Source organism: Phalacrocorax carbo, chromosome 10 (genome assembly GCF_963921805.1).
Source record: "Phalacrocorax carbo chromosome 10, bPhaCar2.1, whole genome shotgun sequence".
NCBI classification, from domain to species: Eukaryota; Metazoa; Chordata; class Aves; order Suliformes; family Phalacrocoracidae; genus Phalacrocorax; species Phalacrocorax carbo.
In genome coordinates, this window is record NC_087522.1 from 18483647 (window position 1) to 18501745 (window position 18099).

The 18099-nt window shown below is 56.0% G+C and overlaps 1 protein-coding gene across 8 annotated transcripts in view; it reads left to right on the top strand.

The window, feature by feature from the left end:
* Positions 1-17564, top strand: part of CAPN15 (calpain 15) — a 60277-nt gene extending 42713 nt beyond the window's left edge. For 6 of the 8 annotated variants that reach the window (XM_064462206.1, XM_064462202.1, XM_064462205.1 and 3 more), the window contains 11 exons: positions 2382-3879; positions 7878-8086; positions 8329-8512; positions 11327-11550; positions 12591-12716; positions 13453-13605; positions 13839-14000; positions 14304-14533; positions 14747-14907; positions 15215-15393; positions 15606-17564. In XM_064462206.1, the coding sequence (XP_064318276.1) occupies positions 2404-3879; positions 7878-8086; positions 8329-8512; positions 11327-11550; positions 12591-12716; positions 13453-13605; positions 13839-14000; positions 14304-14533; positions 14747-14907; positions 15215-15393; positions 15606-15783 (3282 nt within the window). In that variant the 5' untranslated portion in view covers positions 2382-2403 and the 3' untranslated portion in view covers positions 15784-17564. Of the gene's footprint in view, positions 1-2381; positions 3880-7877; positions 8087-8328; positions 8513-11326; positions 11551-12590; positions 12717-13452; positions 13606-13838; positions 14001-14303; positions 14534-14746; positions 14908-15214; positions 15401-15605 lie in introns of all 8 variants that reach the window. The other 2 variants (XM_064462204.1, XM_064462209.1) reach the window with 2 other exon arrangements.
* The last annotated feature ends 535 nt before the right edge of the window (positions 17565-18099 follow it).

The window sequence follows — 18099 nt, forward strand, 5'->3', positions numbered from 1 at the left end:
TGACAGGATCACAGTGCCCTTCATGGCCCCATTTGCTTCCCCGTCTCTGCTGAAGCCAGGCACACAGCTCCTTCCATTTATCTGTTTGAAGAATGATCTCCCTTTCAGACAGTTGTGGGCATGGTCTTGCCATGGGGAAGAGGACTGTACAGTGTGGCTCACAGCTGTAGGACTTCAGGCAGAAAAATCAATGTTTATATTTCTCTTAGCTGGGAAAGATTCCTCAGATAACTCCAGTAAATAAATATTTTGTAAAGTTCCAACTATGAAGGCATGGTATATGAACCAGAATGAATTTTCAAGCTCTCTTGCAATAAAATGGAATTCTTGGGTTCAGGCTTTATTTAGAGAAACATTCGATTTAAGAAGGGAGTTGAAGGTTGTATCTGATCTCTTTTTGAGGGGAAGCTGCTCTTCTGATGGCTGTGGGACATGAACTGGAAATATGGTCGGATTGCTGCTTCTGCTGGAGTATTCCCAGGAGAGTTTCTTGTGTACCCAGCCAAAGGGAGGGTCACTCTCCTCCTCCCCAGGGTAGTTATTGCTGCATCCTCTGTCCCCTCAAGACCCCACTGCTGCAATGCAGTCTGCTCAGCTGCCTTGGGAAGCTGGTTGTGCAGGTGCTGCTGCTTGGGATGCTGGAGACCAGCCAGGACCCAGTTCCCTCTGTGGACTGCACCAGCATAGCATAGCTTTCTGTGCTTGCACTCCGTGGCATCAAATGTCCTCTTTACCTTCTTTGTTTCAGCCTGTGTTGTGGCTGAACCTGCTCCTTGAAAGGATTCTAGAGAGGGAGTCAGTGGTGAGCACGCTGGGGTGCAGCCCCCGTGATCTAGGCTGCTGGTTCCTTGGTCTTCTGGGATGGCCTGAATTTGCTGTTTCTGGGAAGAGCTGAGGGCATGGGGCGGACTTGGAGGCGGCTTCTACAGAATTGGCCCTGCCTGGGGTCTCGGGCAAGCAGGGCAGAGTGGAAAGGGTTGGAAGGGGACCAGCTCAGCTGGAGAGAGGTGCAGCTGGCAAGGAGCTTGGGTTCAAGGTTGGGGCTTTAGACTTGGCTGCGTTATCTGGGAGCGGGAGAGCACGGAGGGAGGCCTCTGGGCTCATGCTACACATTTACCTGAAGAGGAACTGTTTTGTCCTTATGTGAAAGAGGAGGAAGCAGAAAGTTCTGTTTCAGCCCCACCTTTGCTCAAAGCTTCAGGAAATGTTGCTGAGCAGGGGACAAAGGGCACCGTGCAAGGCTGGGATTCCTTCTGCTGTTTGTCAGCATGCTTGCAAATGTGGCATCACCCTCCTGAGAGCATCAGGAGGGCTGTGGTGAGGGAGAGCTGTTTCCTGCAAGCCCAGAAACTGCTGTGGCTTCTGGAACTGGTGCTGCTGCTGCACTTTGCTTTCTGAAAATTGAACCTGCCTGGAAAACCTTATTACAACTTTCTGCCCTGGAGTGAGGTGGCTGTGATGTGCATTGGACCCGTTCCCCCATCAGGGTTTCAGGCATTCCCAGGTAATATCGGAAGTTGAAACCGAGGGCTGGTGCTGACGACAGGGGTCTGTGGCCTCTCCACTTCCCAGGTAAGCGGAGCAGGAGCTGGAGCTGGGGCACAGTGCCCCACACAGCCATTTCTGATCAAAAATGCCTTGCCCCTCTGCCAGAGGTTGGGGAGAGTCAGAGCTGCTGCTGAGCTCAGAACCTGCTGGTGAGCTGTCCTGGCGCTGGCTTACCACAACCTGCATTGGCTCCAGCACAGAGCTACCACTCGCAGGCTGGCTGGGCCAGCCTTCTGGCCCTGAAGCCTATAGGCAGGAAAAAGCACCGCTGTACACCACAGCCTTCTTTCCTGTGCTCGGTGGTGCCTGGTGTGGGATAACACAGTTATCCTAGTGTGGATAAGTGGTGTGCTCATGGTGGCAAGTCAAAAGGAGAGGAAAGAGACAGGAACAGAAACTGAAACTGAAGTGGGCTGGAGTGACACTGAAGGAGGAAAGAATTGACCCTGTGAACAGCAAGAAGGCAGAGCAGGTGTCACCTCCTCTAGAGAGTTACAAGCAAGCTGCAGACGTACAAAATTGTCAAGGTGGGGTGCGGAGGCAGTGTGCTTGCTTGCTGGGGCACACCCCTGCAATGAGAGAGGGGTCAGCAGGGTTGCAAGGCTGTTTCTTGTGCCCTTCCTGAAGTATTTTGGGTGGAAGCCAATGCATTGCCATGCAGTTGGAGAAATCATTTGTCAGTGCCAGAGGAAAAAGTGCATGGAGAGCAATGACTGGATTGACGGTTGTCCCCTTCCCGGAAGCAAGGTCCTGACTATGCCAGTCCAGGAAATGCATGGTATCCCTGCATATCGTGTGGTCTTGGCCTCACACTCTCTTCTGTTTTCTTCCAGCCACTCCCACTCTCCTGGCTCCATGGCTGCTGTCCGCGAGTGGTCCTGCACCCGCTGCACCTTTCTGAATCCCGTTGGCCAGCGGCAGTGCTCCATATGTGAAGCCCCCCGCCAGAAGCCTGACCTCAACCACATCCTGCGGCTCAGCGTGGAGGAACAGAAATGGGCTTGTGCCCGCTGCACCTTCAGGAACTTTCTGGGCAAGGAAACCTGTGAAGTATGTGGCTTCACCCCAGAGCCAGGGCCCAGCGGCTCCCCCTTGCCTGTCATCAACGGTGTCTTGCCCAAGCCCACCGTGCTTGTGGAGCCCAAGAGCACATCCAAGGAGGAGGCTGCCAAAGCAGAAAGCAGCAGCGAGGACTCGGAGGGGAAGAGCCCTGATGAAGCGGAGCTGGAGAGTGGCTGGGCTTGCCAGCGCTGCACGCTGCACAACACACCGGTGGCCAACTCCTGCTCTGCCTGTGGTGGCCCACGCAAGCTCTCCCTGCCCAAGATCCCGCCAGAGGCGCTGGTCGTCCCTGAAGTCATCACCCCTGCCGGATTTCACATGGCCCCTTCTAACCCACAGCCTTCAGTCTCTGCAGAGATCTCTGATGGTGATGCTGTGGCCACCCAGGGCCCAGTGGCGATGGAACAAGAGGCCCAGAAGATACCAGCCTTCAGTCCCTTCTCCCCAGGGCTGCAAAACAACCCTGTGCCCCGAAGCCGCCGGGAGGTGCCCCCCCAGCTGCAGATGCCAGGCCCCGAAGCCTCCCAGCCTGTGGCTCAGAGCGCAGCAGGGCAGAAGGGCTCTCCGCAGGGTCAGGCCAGGGCTGCCCCGGCTGCCCGCTTCCAGGAGCTGCTGTCCAACAAGCGGCTGAGCGTGCTGGAGGAGGAGATGGAGGTCAGTCCGTCCCACTGGAAGTGCAGCTCCTGCTCCCTGCTTAACTCTGCCGGGGCCAGCAAATGTGAGGCATGCAGCACCCAGAAAGGCAGTGACACCATCAATCTGGTGGGGGACTCAGTGAGATTCACTCCATGCAGCCCCTCCAGCCCTGACTTCACCACCTGGTCCTGTTCCAAGTGCACCCTCAAGAACCCCACCCAGGCCCAGAAGTGCAAAGTCTGTGGCTCTTCCAAGCTGCATGGCTTCCAGGAGCATGGGACACAGGGCGAGCCATCTCCCCGCTGCCCTGACTGCGGGGCTTGTGACAAGGGCAGCTGCTCCTCCTGCGGCGGCAGGGCCCCATCTGCCCGCAAGGTTGCCCGCCTCTTCCCGTCCCAGCTGCCCACTGGTCAGGAGAGGCCCAGCCAGTGGGCTTGTCCCGCTTGCACCTTGCTCAACGAGCTGAAGGCCAAGCACTGCGTGGCCTGCCATACCCCACAGCAGTACGTGGCCCAGCGCAAGGGCCTCAAGCCTCTGAAGAGACGGGAGAGCATGCATGTGGAGAAGAGGCGACAGACAGACGAGGGAGAGGCCAAAGCCCTGTGGGAAAACATTGTGACCTTCTGCCGGGAGGTGAGTGTTTGCTCAACTAGTCTTGCTTCTGGTTTCACATGGAGGGGACCCTCTTCAAGCTTTCCCCATGGGTCTAGGGCATTGCTTGGCATAGGCAAGCTGCCTTCTGTGTATTGGGTCCCAGAGAAGATCTTCACCTGCATCAGCTGGATGCTGGTTGTTAACACTAAAATGTAATATTTTAAATTGGTGCAAGATAATCTCTAGGGTAAAAGTGACCCATGCAGTTCACTGCCACTCCAAGGGTGAGGGAGTCAGCGTTAACACTCTGAAACATAGTGATATTTTAAATAAGTAAGAAAGAACATCTGGGTTGAAGGGGACATTCTTAGATAGTCAGTAGAGCTCCTTCCCTGTCCAAGGTTGGGGAGGGCTGTCAAAGAGTCTGTCCAGGTTTGCTGGTGGTACTGCTGTCGGTGGGCAGCAACTGTGACATATGTGGGTGCAGGAAACCTGGGGATGCAGCAGGCAGAGGCTCAGAGCACTGGCAGAGGTGGAGGCAGAGGAACTGCTGCCACTGCCTGCAACTGCAAGCATTCAAGAACTGTGAGCTGGGCCTTGGTGTTCTTGGTTTTGGTGTTTGTGAAGGCACAGCTGCAGCTGCAAGTGGCTCACCCCTGTTTTGTGAAGGATGGCTGAGGTTTAGCTGTACCCTGACTCCAGTTGAGGGTCTCAGGCCCATGCTATCACCTTCCCCTCCCACTGTGAATTATCTGGCTTGATCTGTTGGGTTTCAGTCTCAAACAGCACGGTGATGGCCCCAGTTTTTCTTTGAGTGGCATAAGACGCTCCTGTGAATGCTGCTCTTTCTCTGCCCTCCTCCTGGGGGAAGTCTCCAGCTCTTCTGGACCAGATGGAAAGGGAGTTGCAGTCCCATTTTGACGTACAGACAAGGCTTTTTCTGCCTGATCGAAGGAGTGCGTCCATGCCTGTGCCTCTGCTGCGCAGACTGGGGTTCACAATGATGTTTGGCTCGGGCAGGAAGCTGTTGAGAATTATCCTGTTTTGGGGTTGTGGGTTTTTTAATTGCTACATGTCCATCCTAATAGATGTGTGTGTCTTTATAGCAGAGAGACCCTGATTCTGCTTATCTCCCTCTTTTAAGCAAGTGAATAGCCTCTTTTGTACTCAGGGAACATCTGTTATATCCAGTGGAATCAAGCCTGAAGGATGAATTATGAGAGATGGCCAAGCTGAATTAGCAGCTTGCTGCTGCCAAGAAGGGGAGCTTTGCCCCATCCAGCATAGCTCTCGGTCAGAGCCTTGGCTGAGCCTGTTCAGCTCGCTAAGCCAGCAATAATGGGCTATTATATCAGCGTGGGCCATCTCCTGAAAATCCCCCTAAAACTAAATCACTGCTATGTTCTGATGCTGTTTATGGTAAGTCAAGGGCTCTGCAGGTCTGAGGGAAGGATTGACAGCAGTGGTGGGACAGAGTTGCTCCCATATGCATGCTCGCTCTGCTGTTGGTGTCCCTGCAGCCTCCCACCAATACTGCTGTTCAGGCTGGCTTGTAAGGCAGCCTCAAAACTTCCTTCTGTCCGCAGTGTTTCATAGGCTGTTCAGCCTTCCCCTGGAGCAGATTGTCAGGCTGTCCAAGTTCTCCTCCGCCTTTTGTCCGCATGCCCCAAGTTGTGTGTAGCAGCCTGCCTTGCTGCGCTACTCCCTGCAGGGATTTATGCCCAAGCTCCTGCTGTGGGTGCTCGCTCCTCCACTATTCCAGGGGTGCCTTTTCCAACACTTCTTGGTGCATGGCCCTCACTTTTAGCTTTACCCTTTCTCTTCTGTCTGGGAGAAGAGCAGAGCTGACCTCTTTCACTAGCTGCCCCTGCACTGGGCATCTGCTTCCCTGTCTTGTGGTGTCCCCTTTCTTGCTTATCCTGCTGTCTCACACTTCTCTCCTCTGATTAACTATCCTTCCCCCTTTCCAAAGAACAGCATGCATCAGCACATTCTGCAGAGCTAGAAAGACAACCCAGGACTCTTGCTGTCTGTGCCACTCTCTGGCACCTCTGCCTGCGGAGCCTTTCTGTATGCTGGGGAGGCTCCATCTCTGTTTTCCTTCTCCACCTGTCAGACAGTTCGCTACTGGCAGCCACACCATGTGGGGCAAAGCAATGGCCTTCATCAGCCCATGCGGACCTGGGGAGGTGGCAGCAGATAAGGTCATGTCATGTCTCTGGTCCAGAATGGTGCAAAGAGGGTTGTTTGCAGAGCAGGAGGAGTGAAGGGTGTCCAATGCCTGGATTTATCCCCTTGCAGGAGAAATAAGCAGGGCTCCTTGTCTGGCATCATCTATGAGCAGCCTTATTACTGCCGGGCATGAGAGGAGTTACCTGCTCCTCTCCCCGCTGCTCTGATGCTGCCTCTGCAGTGCTCGTGACTCTCTTTCCCTTCATCTCCAGGGATATTGGTAGTGACAATTTCTTTCGAGCATTTAGAAATATGTGAAGGGAGACATCATGGTATAAAGGTAATTAGCTTTTTAGGCAGGCTTTCCTGATGCTGCTGGGGAATTGCACTGCTACTGCTCTTGCATTGCCACCATTGTTGGTGCCAGTGAGGTCTTTGGGGTCACATTCAGGCTCCTGCAGTCCTGCTGAATACTGGCCTGGCTCTGGTGAGACTCTGGCCATGATACCAAAGAGGTTGAAGGTTTCTTCCACTCCTGCTGCTTGGAAAAGCACCGCAGTGACTCCATAGGGGACAGAAAGCTTGCAGCACCCACTGGCTCTGACTCATGGACGGCTGCCTTGCTCTGTGTCTGCGCTGCCCAGCGCCGCGGGTTCCTGGGGAGTCTCAGCTGCACCCTGAGATGCGAGTGTGTGAGGCTGGGATGTGGCACAATGAGGTTGCTGGCTGATACGGCAGAGGTGGCTGCTTGGCAGCTGCACCCCTTGTCAGCAAATGCTCCCCTTGAGAAATCCAGCAAGCCCTGTGACGTGTCCTTTGTGGCCCACATTGGTATTTGAACAGTGACATCTATTAGCTGAAAAACACCCTTCTGCAAAAGAGAAGCTGGAAGTGCTAATTGAGGCACAACATAGAAGGCATTCACGTAGGATTGCAACAAAAGAGGAAGGACAACTACTAGTTTGGTATGCATAAAAGCTATTTTAAATTACAGCCAGCTTTTGCTGAAAGAATTTAATTTCATGTAATTAACAATAACAAAGAAAACCTGGTTCTTATTTCATCCTGTGTTAAACAGTCTGAAAAAGCTGCCCTTCTCCACTCGGTGAAGTTCATAGAATCATAGAATCGTTAAGGTCTGTGGCTAATACCTACAGGATTATCTACCCTTCAGTCCATCCTATTTTATTTAATACACAGCAGCTATTGCAGGTGGGCTCAGACGTAGGATACCTTCACTCTGGAATTGCTTGCCTGTTTGTGGTCTGGCTGAATCCAATTGCGAACGCTGCCCCTAACGTCCTCTATGGATGAGTCTCGGGGCTGACACAGGACTGCCAAACCCAGCACGTTCACTCCAGAGCAGGGGCAGCTCAGCCCTTAGCACAGGGCTTGGGTTGAGGAGTGTTTGCTTGCCAGGTGGCTCTTCGCAGGCTTGCTGCTCGCATGCTTTGCCACTTATAGAAGTAGCCAAGGTCCCCCACGGTCCAGCTTTTAGCACCAGCACAAAAGTGCGAGACAGTCCCTGCCTGGGGAGGTTCCTGTGAAACAGAAAAAGGCGGATTTGAGTTGCAGTCTGGAGCCTGGGGGCCAGAGGGGTGAGCCAGCTCGTGGCAGAGCGGAATGCTGGACCTGATGCACAAAATCCATCTTTGCCGTTGCCAGCAGACACCCGGTCCCAGACCTGCTCCACAGCACGGCATCAGAAGGGGCTGCCTGGGCCATGTGGGAGGGCTGGGGGCTCTGCTCTCACTCCTGGGGGTGCAGTAGGGGGCTTTCCAGGCCAGTCTTGTCCCAGGAGGCCCCAGGGAGCTGTGTGCCGTACAGATGCACACTGATGCTCTCCTTGCCTTTTACTCTTGCAGAACAAAGTCAATTTTGTAGATGACAGTTTCCACCCTGGGCCCAAGTCTGTGGGATTCCCAGAAGGTGACAGCGTGCAGCAGAGGGTGAAACAGTGGCTGCGACCCCATGAAATCAACTGTAGCATCTTCAAGGACCGATCGGTGAAGTGGTCGGTGTTTCGGACACCCAGGCCCTCTGATATCCTGCAGGGACTGCTGGGAAACTGCTGGTAAGGGGGAGCAAGCCAGGCTGACACCCTCCTACCCCTTCTTCCTTTCCTTGCCTTCATCCAACTCCAGATCAGACCCCTCAGCCCTACTCAAACCCATTTATACCCCCAGGCATGTACCCCATCCTCTGCCTCACCCCTTACCAAGCAGCTGTGGACCACAGTCCCCTGTGCTGCACAGATGGGCAGCTGCCTGCTGCCTGCCCGTGCCTCTCTGAGGCCGTCCTGCGTCCCGCCGGCAGGTTCCTGAGCGCCCTGGCCGTGCTGGCCGAGCGGCCAGAGCTGGTGGAGAGGGTGATGATCACGAGGACGCTGTGCCCCGAGGGTGCCTACCAGGTGCGGCTGTGCAAGGATGGCACATGGACCACGGTGCTGGTGGATGACATGCTGCCGTGCGATGAGTGCGGGTACCTCCTCTTCTCACAGGTCAGTGGCCCTTGGGGCAAGACGGATGCTGTGTGGGGGTGAGCAGTGCTCCAGGGGCAGGGGGAGGCTCATCCCCAGCTCTCCCAGGAGAGGGCTGGCGGAGGCAGTGGGAAGAGTACTGCTGTGGTTCACGTGAGGCCCCTACTCTGTGCTGCATGGGGCGTTTGCAGCTCAGGACCCTGCTTTTTGCTGCACCCTCAAGACAACTGAACTCTTTGAGGCCATAATATAAACCTATTTAGGCCCTTTCTGGCATTTTCCAGGCTGCAATGGAAAAATTTCATTTGCAGTTGCTTTTCCCTCACTCCTCCCTGCACCACAGCCACTTCACTTGCAGGAGAAGCCATACTTATTCTTCACAGCAAAAGGAAAATATTTTAACCTCTGTTTTGCACTGCAAGGGGCTGAGGGAAAGCTGTTTCTTTCCTCTGCAGGGCGGTCTGGCAGCTTGGCTTTGCCAGGGAGGGACTGTGGAGAGGGAGGGGATTGCACAACAAATCAGCCTGTTTCAAGCCAGTGCCTGGTTGCTTTGAGCACACTCATGGCATCTGCTAGGATTAACGAAGCTCCCTCAGCCACTTTGGGACGTCACTGTGCATTACGCCCTGCCCTGCCTGCCAGGCCCAGGGGCACTTGCTGGGATCACATCCATGAAGGAGACTGAGAACGTCTTTATTGAAACTCAGGCAGGAAAATCTGCCAAACAAAACAAAGTGCTGCTGTCAGGAGGAGACAGGGACCCAGGACCACTGGGTTGGACTTCGTTTTGCAAATCCCAATTCTCTGTTTTAAAGTACATGCAGCCCCAAACCACATTTGTGTGAGCTGCAGGTGTCAGGACAGGACTCTGGCTGGGGAAACAGGGCCCAGAAAAAGAATATTTGGGGAACTTTAATGTCAATACAGCTTGCACAGTCCCCAGCCTGTGTGAGCTCAGTGACCTGAGCCCTCCACAGCATGAAGGTGGCCCAGTCCTGGGGCAACTGATAATTGCATCAGAGCTAACGAGCCTTACGGGGTGGCAGTCCTGGCACGGCTGGCAGCACCACCTCCTGAGCCCTTATCCCTGGCTCTGGGCAGAGGGGCAGGGGTCCGGGCAGGGGCTTCGCACTGTGCAGGCACAGGTACGGCACTGCCAAGCCTGTGCTGCCTCACTGCTTCCTCAGCAGAATGGGTGATTCCCCCCAGGGACACTGAGTGGGGCAAAATCATTGCCAGCGCTGCTGGAAGGAGAATCTTTGGAGAGGGGAAGAAGGAGTCTGTGTCTACATTTTGCCTCACAGTAGACAGTGAGGATCCAGTCAAACACATGATTTTCAGCATAAGTTTGCCTGTCTTGGTTTTTTTTCTTTTCCATCCATCTTTCCTCTCTTAAAATTTCAAGTGTGCTTTTTTTGACTTTTTAAATTATTTTTTTTTTTAATTTAAGGTTTTCACATGGACTGGGCTTGCCTTGCCTTTGTTTCCAGAGGCATCTGAATCGTGACAAGATTTTTCTGCCAAGTGTTTAGCTGTGTGAACTGAATGTGGGGGCTAAAAATGGAAAAATGAGAGTTTTAAAAATAAAGGAAAACCAGGCTCTTATCAGAGCTCCCTGGCTGCAGATCAGGCAGAAAAAAACAACATGAATTTTGTTGAGTGAGGGACTCAAAAAACAGTGAAAAGCACTTGTAAGCTTTCTTTATCCATTGGAAAGAAACCTTCACTGCCCTCCTTTCCTCTCCCGGCTCTTGGCTGCCACCTGTGAGTTGCACACAGTCACAGTGTGACAGTGCTTTTCTCCTGCTGCCTTCCAAGCACTGGGTACTGAACCCAATTTGACCCGGAGGCCAGAAAATGTCTCCTTGCCTTCTGCCCTCGTACACCTTCCTCTTTGTGTCCTCCCTGCAGGCAGGGGCTGGGGCGGAAGCGTTTTCCCCCAGCCTGAATATTCCCAGGAGTAAAGTGTGGCTGGTGACTGCACCCTGCGGCACGCCAAAGACCCACAATGGTGGCTTGGACATAGAGGTCAAGTCTGCACCCTGAGCCTGCATTGACGTGGCCAGTGGAGGCTTTGCAGACCTCTGGGTGCATTAATGCAGCTTCTGCATTTCTTTCTGAATCCATTATCAGCCTAGTGATGCCAAAAGCAATAGCTTGGCACCAAAGTAAAGCTACTCCAGGGAGAGTTTCCCTCCTGCAAAACTTGCATTTTCTCATTACATCTTACCACTGTCCCTGTGCTGGAGTAGAGGACTTTGTCCGTCTGCCTGGGAGTTTTTGGAGTTTGTCCTTGAAACAACACCTCTGTTCGATGGGTAAAATCCATTAAGTCCCACAGCCATGCGTGCTCTAGGCAGCCTCTTCCGCCAAAGGTGTGTTGGTTTTGGTTTGCAACGGTGTGCAGCTGTTCCAGATGGGCTCCATATCCTCTTCCATTATTAAACATTTTTAAATCCAGGTTGAAGCAGAAGGAAGGGACTGTTAGGTTACAAGATGGACATCCACCACTGCCAGCCTGACTGCCTGAGCACCCCGGGGTGCAGCTCTGTTGGCATCCAGGTCTCTTGGTGTTCACTCCAGGACATTTTCCCAAGAGGAATTAAACTGTGCAAGCAAAACACTGAGCAGCCAGTGAATGGGGTCGCTCTTGGCCTCATGCAGACAAGCTCCTGGGAGCTTGGCCTTACTGCTCCTGTCTCTCCGTCTCCCATCGCAGTGGGAGGGCTGGCAGGGGTCAGTGAGTGGGGCTTTGCCTTGTCTGTGTGCACTGCCTTTTTCTTTCCCATCTCCTGCCTGGGGCAGCTCATGACATGCTTCTCTCTCTCTCTGCAGGCCCAGAGGAAGCAGTTGTGGGTCGCCCTCATTGAGAAGGCGCTGGCCAAGCTTCATGGTTCGTACTTTGCCCTCCAGGCAGGGCGTGCTATTGAAGGCCTGGCTACACTAACGGGTGCCCCCTGCGAGAGCCTGATGCTGCAGGTCAGCTCCACTAACCCTCGCGAGGAGCCCATTGACACTGACCTCATCTGGGCCAAAATGCTGAGTTCTAAGGAGGCTGGGTAAGACGAGGCAGGAGGGCACTGTGGCAGGAGCATGGATGCTTGAAGAGGGGGGCAAGGGGGACCGCTCTCCTTTGTAGAGGCTCAGAGGAGAGGTGCATTACCTAGGGTGCAGTCCACCACCCTTGGCATTAATCTGGAGTGTTGATGGAGCTCCCCCTCTAAGCTCTATGAAATTATTTCTCCTTTGTTTAACTTTCATATGAAATTAAAATCCTGGTGGATTCTCTGTTCACCTTTACTGCTGTCTTACAGGAGTTTTGAAGTGGCTGGCTGGCATTGAGCCTGCTTACTTTGCTTTGAGTTTTTTTGTATTGTTAAGTGCTTGACCCTGTACTTGTCTCCCACCCATACAGGGCATCTTTGCTGGTCATATCTGGGCATGACTATGGGCAGTCTGTAGGAGGCAAAGCAAAAGCAAAGTTCTCTTGCTTATCATTCCTGCAAGAGGAGCAGGAGGGCAGTTTGGTTGGCTGAAGGCAGGGTTGCTCCTGCCAGCCTGCAGTACAGGGCTACATGGGAGGCTGATGGGTCCCAGCATGTGGTGTCCCTGCAAGTCTGGCTAGTGGAGACCTCCTGCCCCGAATAGCCTGTTGTCACCCCTGCAGAAAGGACCAGCTGCCTGCGAAGTAGAGGCAGACGTACCACTTGCCGTTCTGTGTGGCTGAGCCCTGCCAGCCACCAGAGACAGACAGGACCCCAGGGCCTGGCAGAAAACAGGCAAGGTTTGGGCAAATCTCTGCTATGCATGGGCAGGGCTTTCAGCCCTGCAGGTGAGGGCACTGCTAGAGAAGCTTCCCATGGAGCCTGCACTCAAGCATGCGTGTGAGCAGGTGGAGGGAGCTCACTGCTGCCCAGGCAGAGCTCTGGCAGGCAGGGTCTGGGCACTGCTCCGGGGAGGTTTACAGTGTTGCTGCAGAGAGGGAATATCCAGGAGCCTCCTGGGGGGGAATCTGTCCCACACCTTGAGCAGTAGGGACGAGCTTCCCCTCCATGCCAGGCCTGGCAGGACACTGAGGGTTTTGCTGTCCCCTGTACAGGTTCCTTATGGGCGCATCCTGTGGCGGAGGGAACATGAAAGTGGATGACATGGTCTACGAGAGTATGGGTCTGCGTCCACGGCACGCCTACTCCATCCTGGATGTGCGGGATGTCCAAGGCTTCAGGTGAGTTCAGGGTGGAGGCTGACATGTTACAGCTGATGTTCCTGCCAACGGCCTGAGCAGAAACCCTGGGAGAGATAATTGAGTGCAAGACCTTGAGGACTCTTTGGTGTCCCGTCCTCATGGCCAGCGAGGGCTGTTTCTCCATCTCAGGGTGTCATGTAAATGCTGTTGTCATATAAGCTGTCCTTGCCTGGCACTGGCTTCATGTCCGGAGCCGCTTTGCTGCAGGATGCCCTATGGTACAGAATGGTTCACCTGGTCTTCTACAAGATGCAGAGGATTGAGTTGAGCTCTTTCAACTCAATGAAGCAATCAGGGCATCCTTCTCACCTTTGGAGGGTGGGGAGATGAAAGGGGTGCTGCCCCTGATGGCCTGGGTGCTATATGAAGCCCCATTTTCATCCATGTCACTCCTGGGCTTGTGCAGCTCCAGGCACATACTCAGCAGCCCCTTCTCCGCTGAGCCCCTTCCCCGCAGCACCTGGCTGGAGGCCCTTTGGGCAGGGAAGGGCAGAGGGAGCTACAGCCGGTCCAGAGCTGCAGGACGTGGGCATGTGGGGGCGGCAAATTAGATCTAGGATGCTGTGAGGACTTGGAAAGGCAGGGGCAGAGGCGACATGGTGCCCTCTACAGGGGGCTGGCTGGGTCTGCAGAGCTGGCAGATCATCTCAGAGGTGATCTTCTCTGCACTCTCCTTCCTCTTGGGCCTCTGACACCGTTTTTCCCCTTCCCCCAGGTTACTGCGGCTCCGAAACCCCTGGGGCCGCTTCTCCTGGAACGGCAGCTGGTCCGACGAGTGGCCACACTGGCCGGCTCCCTTGCGTCATGACCTAATGCCCCACGGCAGCAGCGAGGGTGTCTTCTGGATGGAGTACAGCGATTTCATTAAGTACGGTAGTGCCCAGGAGGCAGAGGCTGTGGGGTGGAAAACCAGGCAGGAGACAGAAAATGGGACATGGGGGTCAAGATGGGGCAGGCAGGACTGGGCATCCCCAGGGGGGTGAGGGTGACCTGCCGGTGCCTGCTGTTCCCGGCTGCATGAGCTGCAGCGTGCTGGGGCATGGGGGCAGAGCACTGTACCTGCAGAGGACCCTGCTGAGGCTGAGCCCAGCTTTCCCACAGGTATTTTGACTCCGTGGATATCTGCAAGCTCCATTCAGACTGGCACGAGGTGCGTGTGCAGGGCATGTTCCCCAATAAGGCCAACGGGCCAGTGACAGTGACATCGCTGACGGTGTTGGAGCGTGCCGCCCTGGAGTTTGCCCTCTTCCAGGAGGGCAGCAGGTGAGCTTGGGCAGCGCATGGGCTGCAGGCAGTGACCCGGACCCAGGAGAAATCCCAAACACATTGCCCTCTCATCCCATGCCATCCCAGGCAATGGGCCCCCACTGCTGTTTCTCTAGTTCTCAGGGTCTGCTCATATTTTTGCTGTAGCCCAAGCCCTGAATACACACTGGTTCCTGGGGCTGGGCACTTGGGGCAGCGGGAGGACTCTTTCACTGGATCCACCATCCTGCCTGTGACCTCCACGTGCTTCGCGGCAGGGCGCTTAGGTGATGTTTGACCCTTCTTCCCCTCCCGGCGCAGGCGGTCAGACATGGTGGACAGTCACTTGCTGGATCTATGCATCATGGTTTTCCGGGCCACCTTCACCAGCGGGAACAAGCTGAGCCTGGGCCGGCTGATGGCTCACAGCAAACGAGCTGTCAAGAAGTTCGTCAACTGCGACGTCATGCTGGAGCCGGGCGAGTACGCTGTTGTGTGCTGTGCCTTCAACCACTGGAGCGCCGCCCTGGCAGGGCCTGCCGCCGCCCAGGGTAAGGGGCTGGGCTGCCCTCCCCACAGTAATGCTGGCAGAGACCTTGCGGGAGGCAGAGGTGACAAAGCCCTTGATCTTCACAGTGGGGACCTTGCCGGGGGTCGAGGCTGCCTGCATGTGCAGCAACCCAGCAGCACCCTGCTCTTGGGGGTTGTGGGCTTGGTGACAGTCTCACCGATCCCTCCCCTCCTTCCTCCATGTGTCTCCACAGCATCCAGTCCCACCAGCAGCCGACCAGCCACTGATTATTCCAGCTATATCCTGGCCATCTACAGCTCCCGACTGGTGATGGTGGAGCAGGTGGAGGCACAGCCCACCACGTTGGCTGATGCCATCATCCTGCTGACCGAGAACAAGGGCGAGCGCCACGAGGTGGGCGCAGGTGGCATGGGGCAGGGGCTGGAAGGGATGGGGGTGATGGTGCCAGCAGGAGCCTGGACCCTGCCTCTGCTGTATCCTCGGTCTGGCAGGAGTCAGGCAGGGCTGTGCCAGTGCTGGCTGCCGCCTAGTCCCCTCCTACCACATGGACACCCACCCGCTTTGCTCCCTGGGGAAGCATGGGCTACCCCAGCAGATGGGCAGTCCTTGGCTGGAGGTGGAAGGTGCTGTTCCAGGGGGTGAGATTTGGAGGCAGGGGTGCCCAGAGGCTTCACACCCCTGACCCTGCTGTTTACCCCAGGGCCGTGAGGGGATGACCTGCTACTATTTGACACACGGCTGGGCAGGTCTCATTGTGGTGGTGGAGAACCGGCACCCCAAGTCCTACCTGCACGTCCAGTGTGACTGCACCGACAGCTTCAACGTCGTCTCCACACGTGGCAGCCTCAAAACGCAGGACAGCGTGCCCCCCCTGCACAGGTCCGGGGTAGGCAGGGGTGGGTTGGTGGGGGGCTGCCCGCTGAGAGCAGGGCCTGGTGCTGTTGGCCCCTGGGAAGCTTGGAGCAAGGCAGAGCCTGGGGCTGGCAGGGAGGTACGGAAAGAGGGTGGGCACTGGGGTGACAGGCAGGAGGTGGTGGGGTTGCTGAGGCAGGGGCAGCTGCCTGGCCCTGAGTCCATCACTCTTTTCACAGGCAGGTGTTGGTGATCCTCTCCCAGCTGGAGGGTAATGCTGGCTTCTCCATCACCCACCGCCTGGCTCACCGCAAAGCCACCCAGGCCTTCCTCAATGACTGGATGTCGACGAAGGGCACCCACAACCCTCTGCTCACACCCGAGGTTGCTGGGCTCCACGGCCCACGGCCCCTATGACAAAGCGCCTCCCCCTCCCTGCTCTGCTCCCCCGTTATTTTCACCAAGCCTCTGGCCTGGGGTCGTTCCCCGAGCTGTCAGCGCTGAGCAGTGGGGCAGAGCTGAAGCATCACACCCAGCACTTTGCCCCATGCCGCGGGGCCAGGGCGAGCTCTCAGGGCCAGGAGCAGCTCTGCCCACCACCCTGGCACCACTGGCGCCCCGTGCACTTTAATAAGGAGCAGCTGGGGGCATGGGGCCATCTCAGGATCCCACCTGCCCCATACCCGCTCTGGGGCCCAGTGCCCTCGGCCTGCCCCAGGCTTGCAGTGGGGGGCTGTGGGAGCCGTGGAGGGGGCTGGAGATTGCTCTCAAGGCCCTTCCCAGGCACCACGCTCAGGACTCTGCTCTTTCCCGTGGTGCCAGGGCCCTGGCGCTGCAAAAAAAAGAATATACCTCTGATGTCTGTCCATCTGTGTGACCCTCCGTCTGTCCCCAGGTCCTTCCCACTGTCTTGTTCCCCCCATTGTCCGCTGCCAGGACCAGTGTGGCACCAAGGTACTGTAGGTGGGCCGGGGAGTGCTGGGGTCACCCCGCTGTGGTGCTGCCCATGCTGGCTGCTTATGATCGGGGTCCACTTTGGCGCCTGGACCCGCATCCGCCTTGGCTGTCCTGGGTGCTGGGGCTGGGGAGGAGAGGGCGCTGGGCTATTTTAGAAGGCTGCTGCTGCCGGGTGTTCACCATACCTCGGGGCAAAATGCAGAGGTGCCCTCCTCTGCTGCTGCTCCAGAGCAGGGAACAGGGTCATGGGGTGATGCTCGTGGGGGGGCTGTGGCAGTAGGGACCCCCTTCAACTCATCACACAAGTGTTACTATGCAAAGGCAGCCGCTGAAAGCAGTGCCTGGAGAGAAGCCATGTGTTCCGAGCTGGGCTCAGTCCCCAGGGCACTGCCCTGCAGGGGTCCCCTGTCCCCATGCCCTGTGGAGGTAAGGGGTGGAGGGCAGCAGGTGCAGACATAGGGTTCGGGGAGAGGCTCCCCATGGCTTTACCACATTGCCGTGTGCCAGGGAGGAGGAGCAGACAGCCCCGTCCTTCAGAGGCCAAGCCCCATGGAAGGTAGTGAGCACAAGGCAAAGGCTTGTAAGAGCCTTAGGGTGTTGCTGGCCCTGGCCAGTGCCCCGTGGCAGGGGCTGACCCCATGGTTTCAGGGGATTGTGTCTTGGTGCGGGCGTGTGTGTGTGTAAGTGTGTGTGTGTGTGTTTTGGGGGTCCCCTGGTGTTACCCTTTCCTTCCCAGGTTGCTGGGGGGGGATGGTAGGAGATGCTGGGCCCTGATCCGGTAGGGACCATGCTGGGGGGCATCTTGCACCCCACATCCTGCACCCAGCCAGCCTGGGCAGGGCAAAGTGCAGGCTGTGGGCTTTGCCCAGTGAGTCCCTCTGTCCTTCCCTCCCGCTCCAGGGAGCCGAGGGCTGGGCAGGGGGTGGCTGCCCTGGCACCCTCCTGGCCTCCCAGCTGGGGCTGCTGAGCCAAGCTCTGTCCGTATTTTCGTTTGTTGATCCGTTTTCTCTCTTCCCTTCTCCTTCCTCCTCAAGATGATGTGTCCTTCACTTTTTTCCTCTCTTTGTCTTTCTGAGCTGTGAATATTTTTAACCCTGTAAATACTCTCCAGCTCTTAAGAAACATAGGATATTTTATCAACTGTAAATCAGATCAGTAATCCCTGTATGATATGAATTATCCAAGGGTGGTTTTCAAACTCAGGTTCTGATGGACCAAATAAAGTTTTGTTTTTTACTGAAGCTGCCTGGTTTCTCTGTGCTCAGCTGTGGTGCCGGGAGGGACAGTGGGGAAGGGGTGCTGGCCAGCTCTTCACTATGAGATTTTGGGGACAAAGAGTCTTGAAGCCATTTATATGGAGCAGTGGGTGTCTGTTAGTGCCCTGAAAGTAGACCTGAGCACAAAAAAAACGTGAAATTGAGTTTCAGGTTTCTTTGGCTGCGCTTCATGGCATGGGGGCCGGGAAGGGATGCACAGGGGAGCAGAATGGGACGAAATAGAGTGCAATCCAGAAACTCCCATAAATCAAACAGCATGTTCCCTCTCCCAGTGCCGAGCAGGGCTGTGCCGTGGCCGGGAGAGGGCAGCCGCTGTCTGCCCGCTGCCCACCAACTGCCTGGCTGCTGCCTGCTTGCTGCCTGCTCTCTGCCTGCCCGCTGCCCAGTCGCTGCCTGCTCTCTGCTTGCCCACTGCCCATCCGCTGCTTGCCTGGCTGGGGCAGGGGCTCCAGCTCCCTGTCCCAGCCAGAGTCGGGCAGCAGCCGATAGGCAGGGCAGC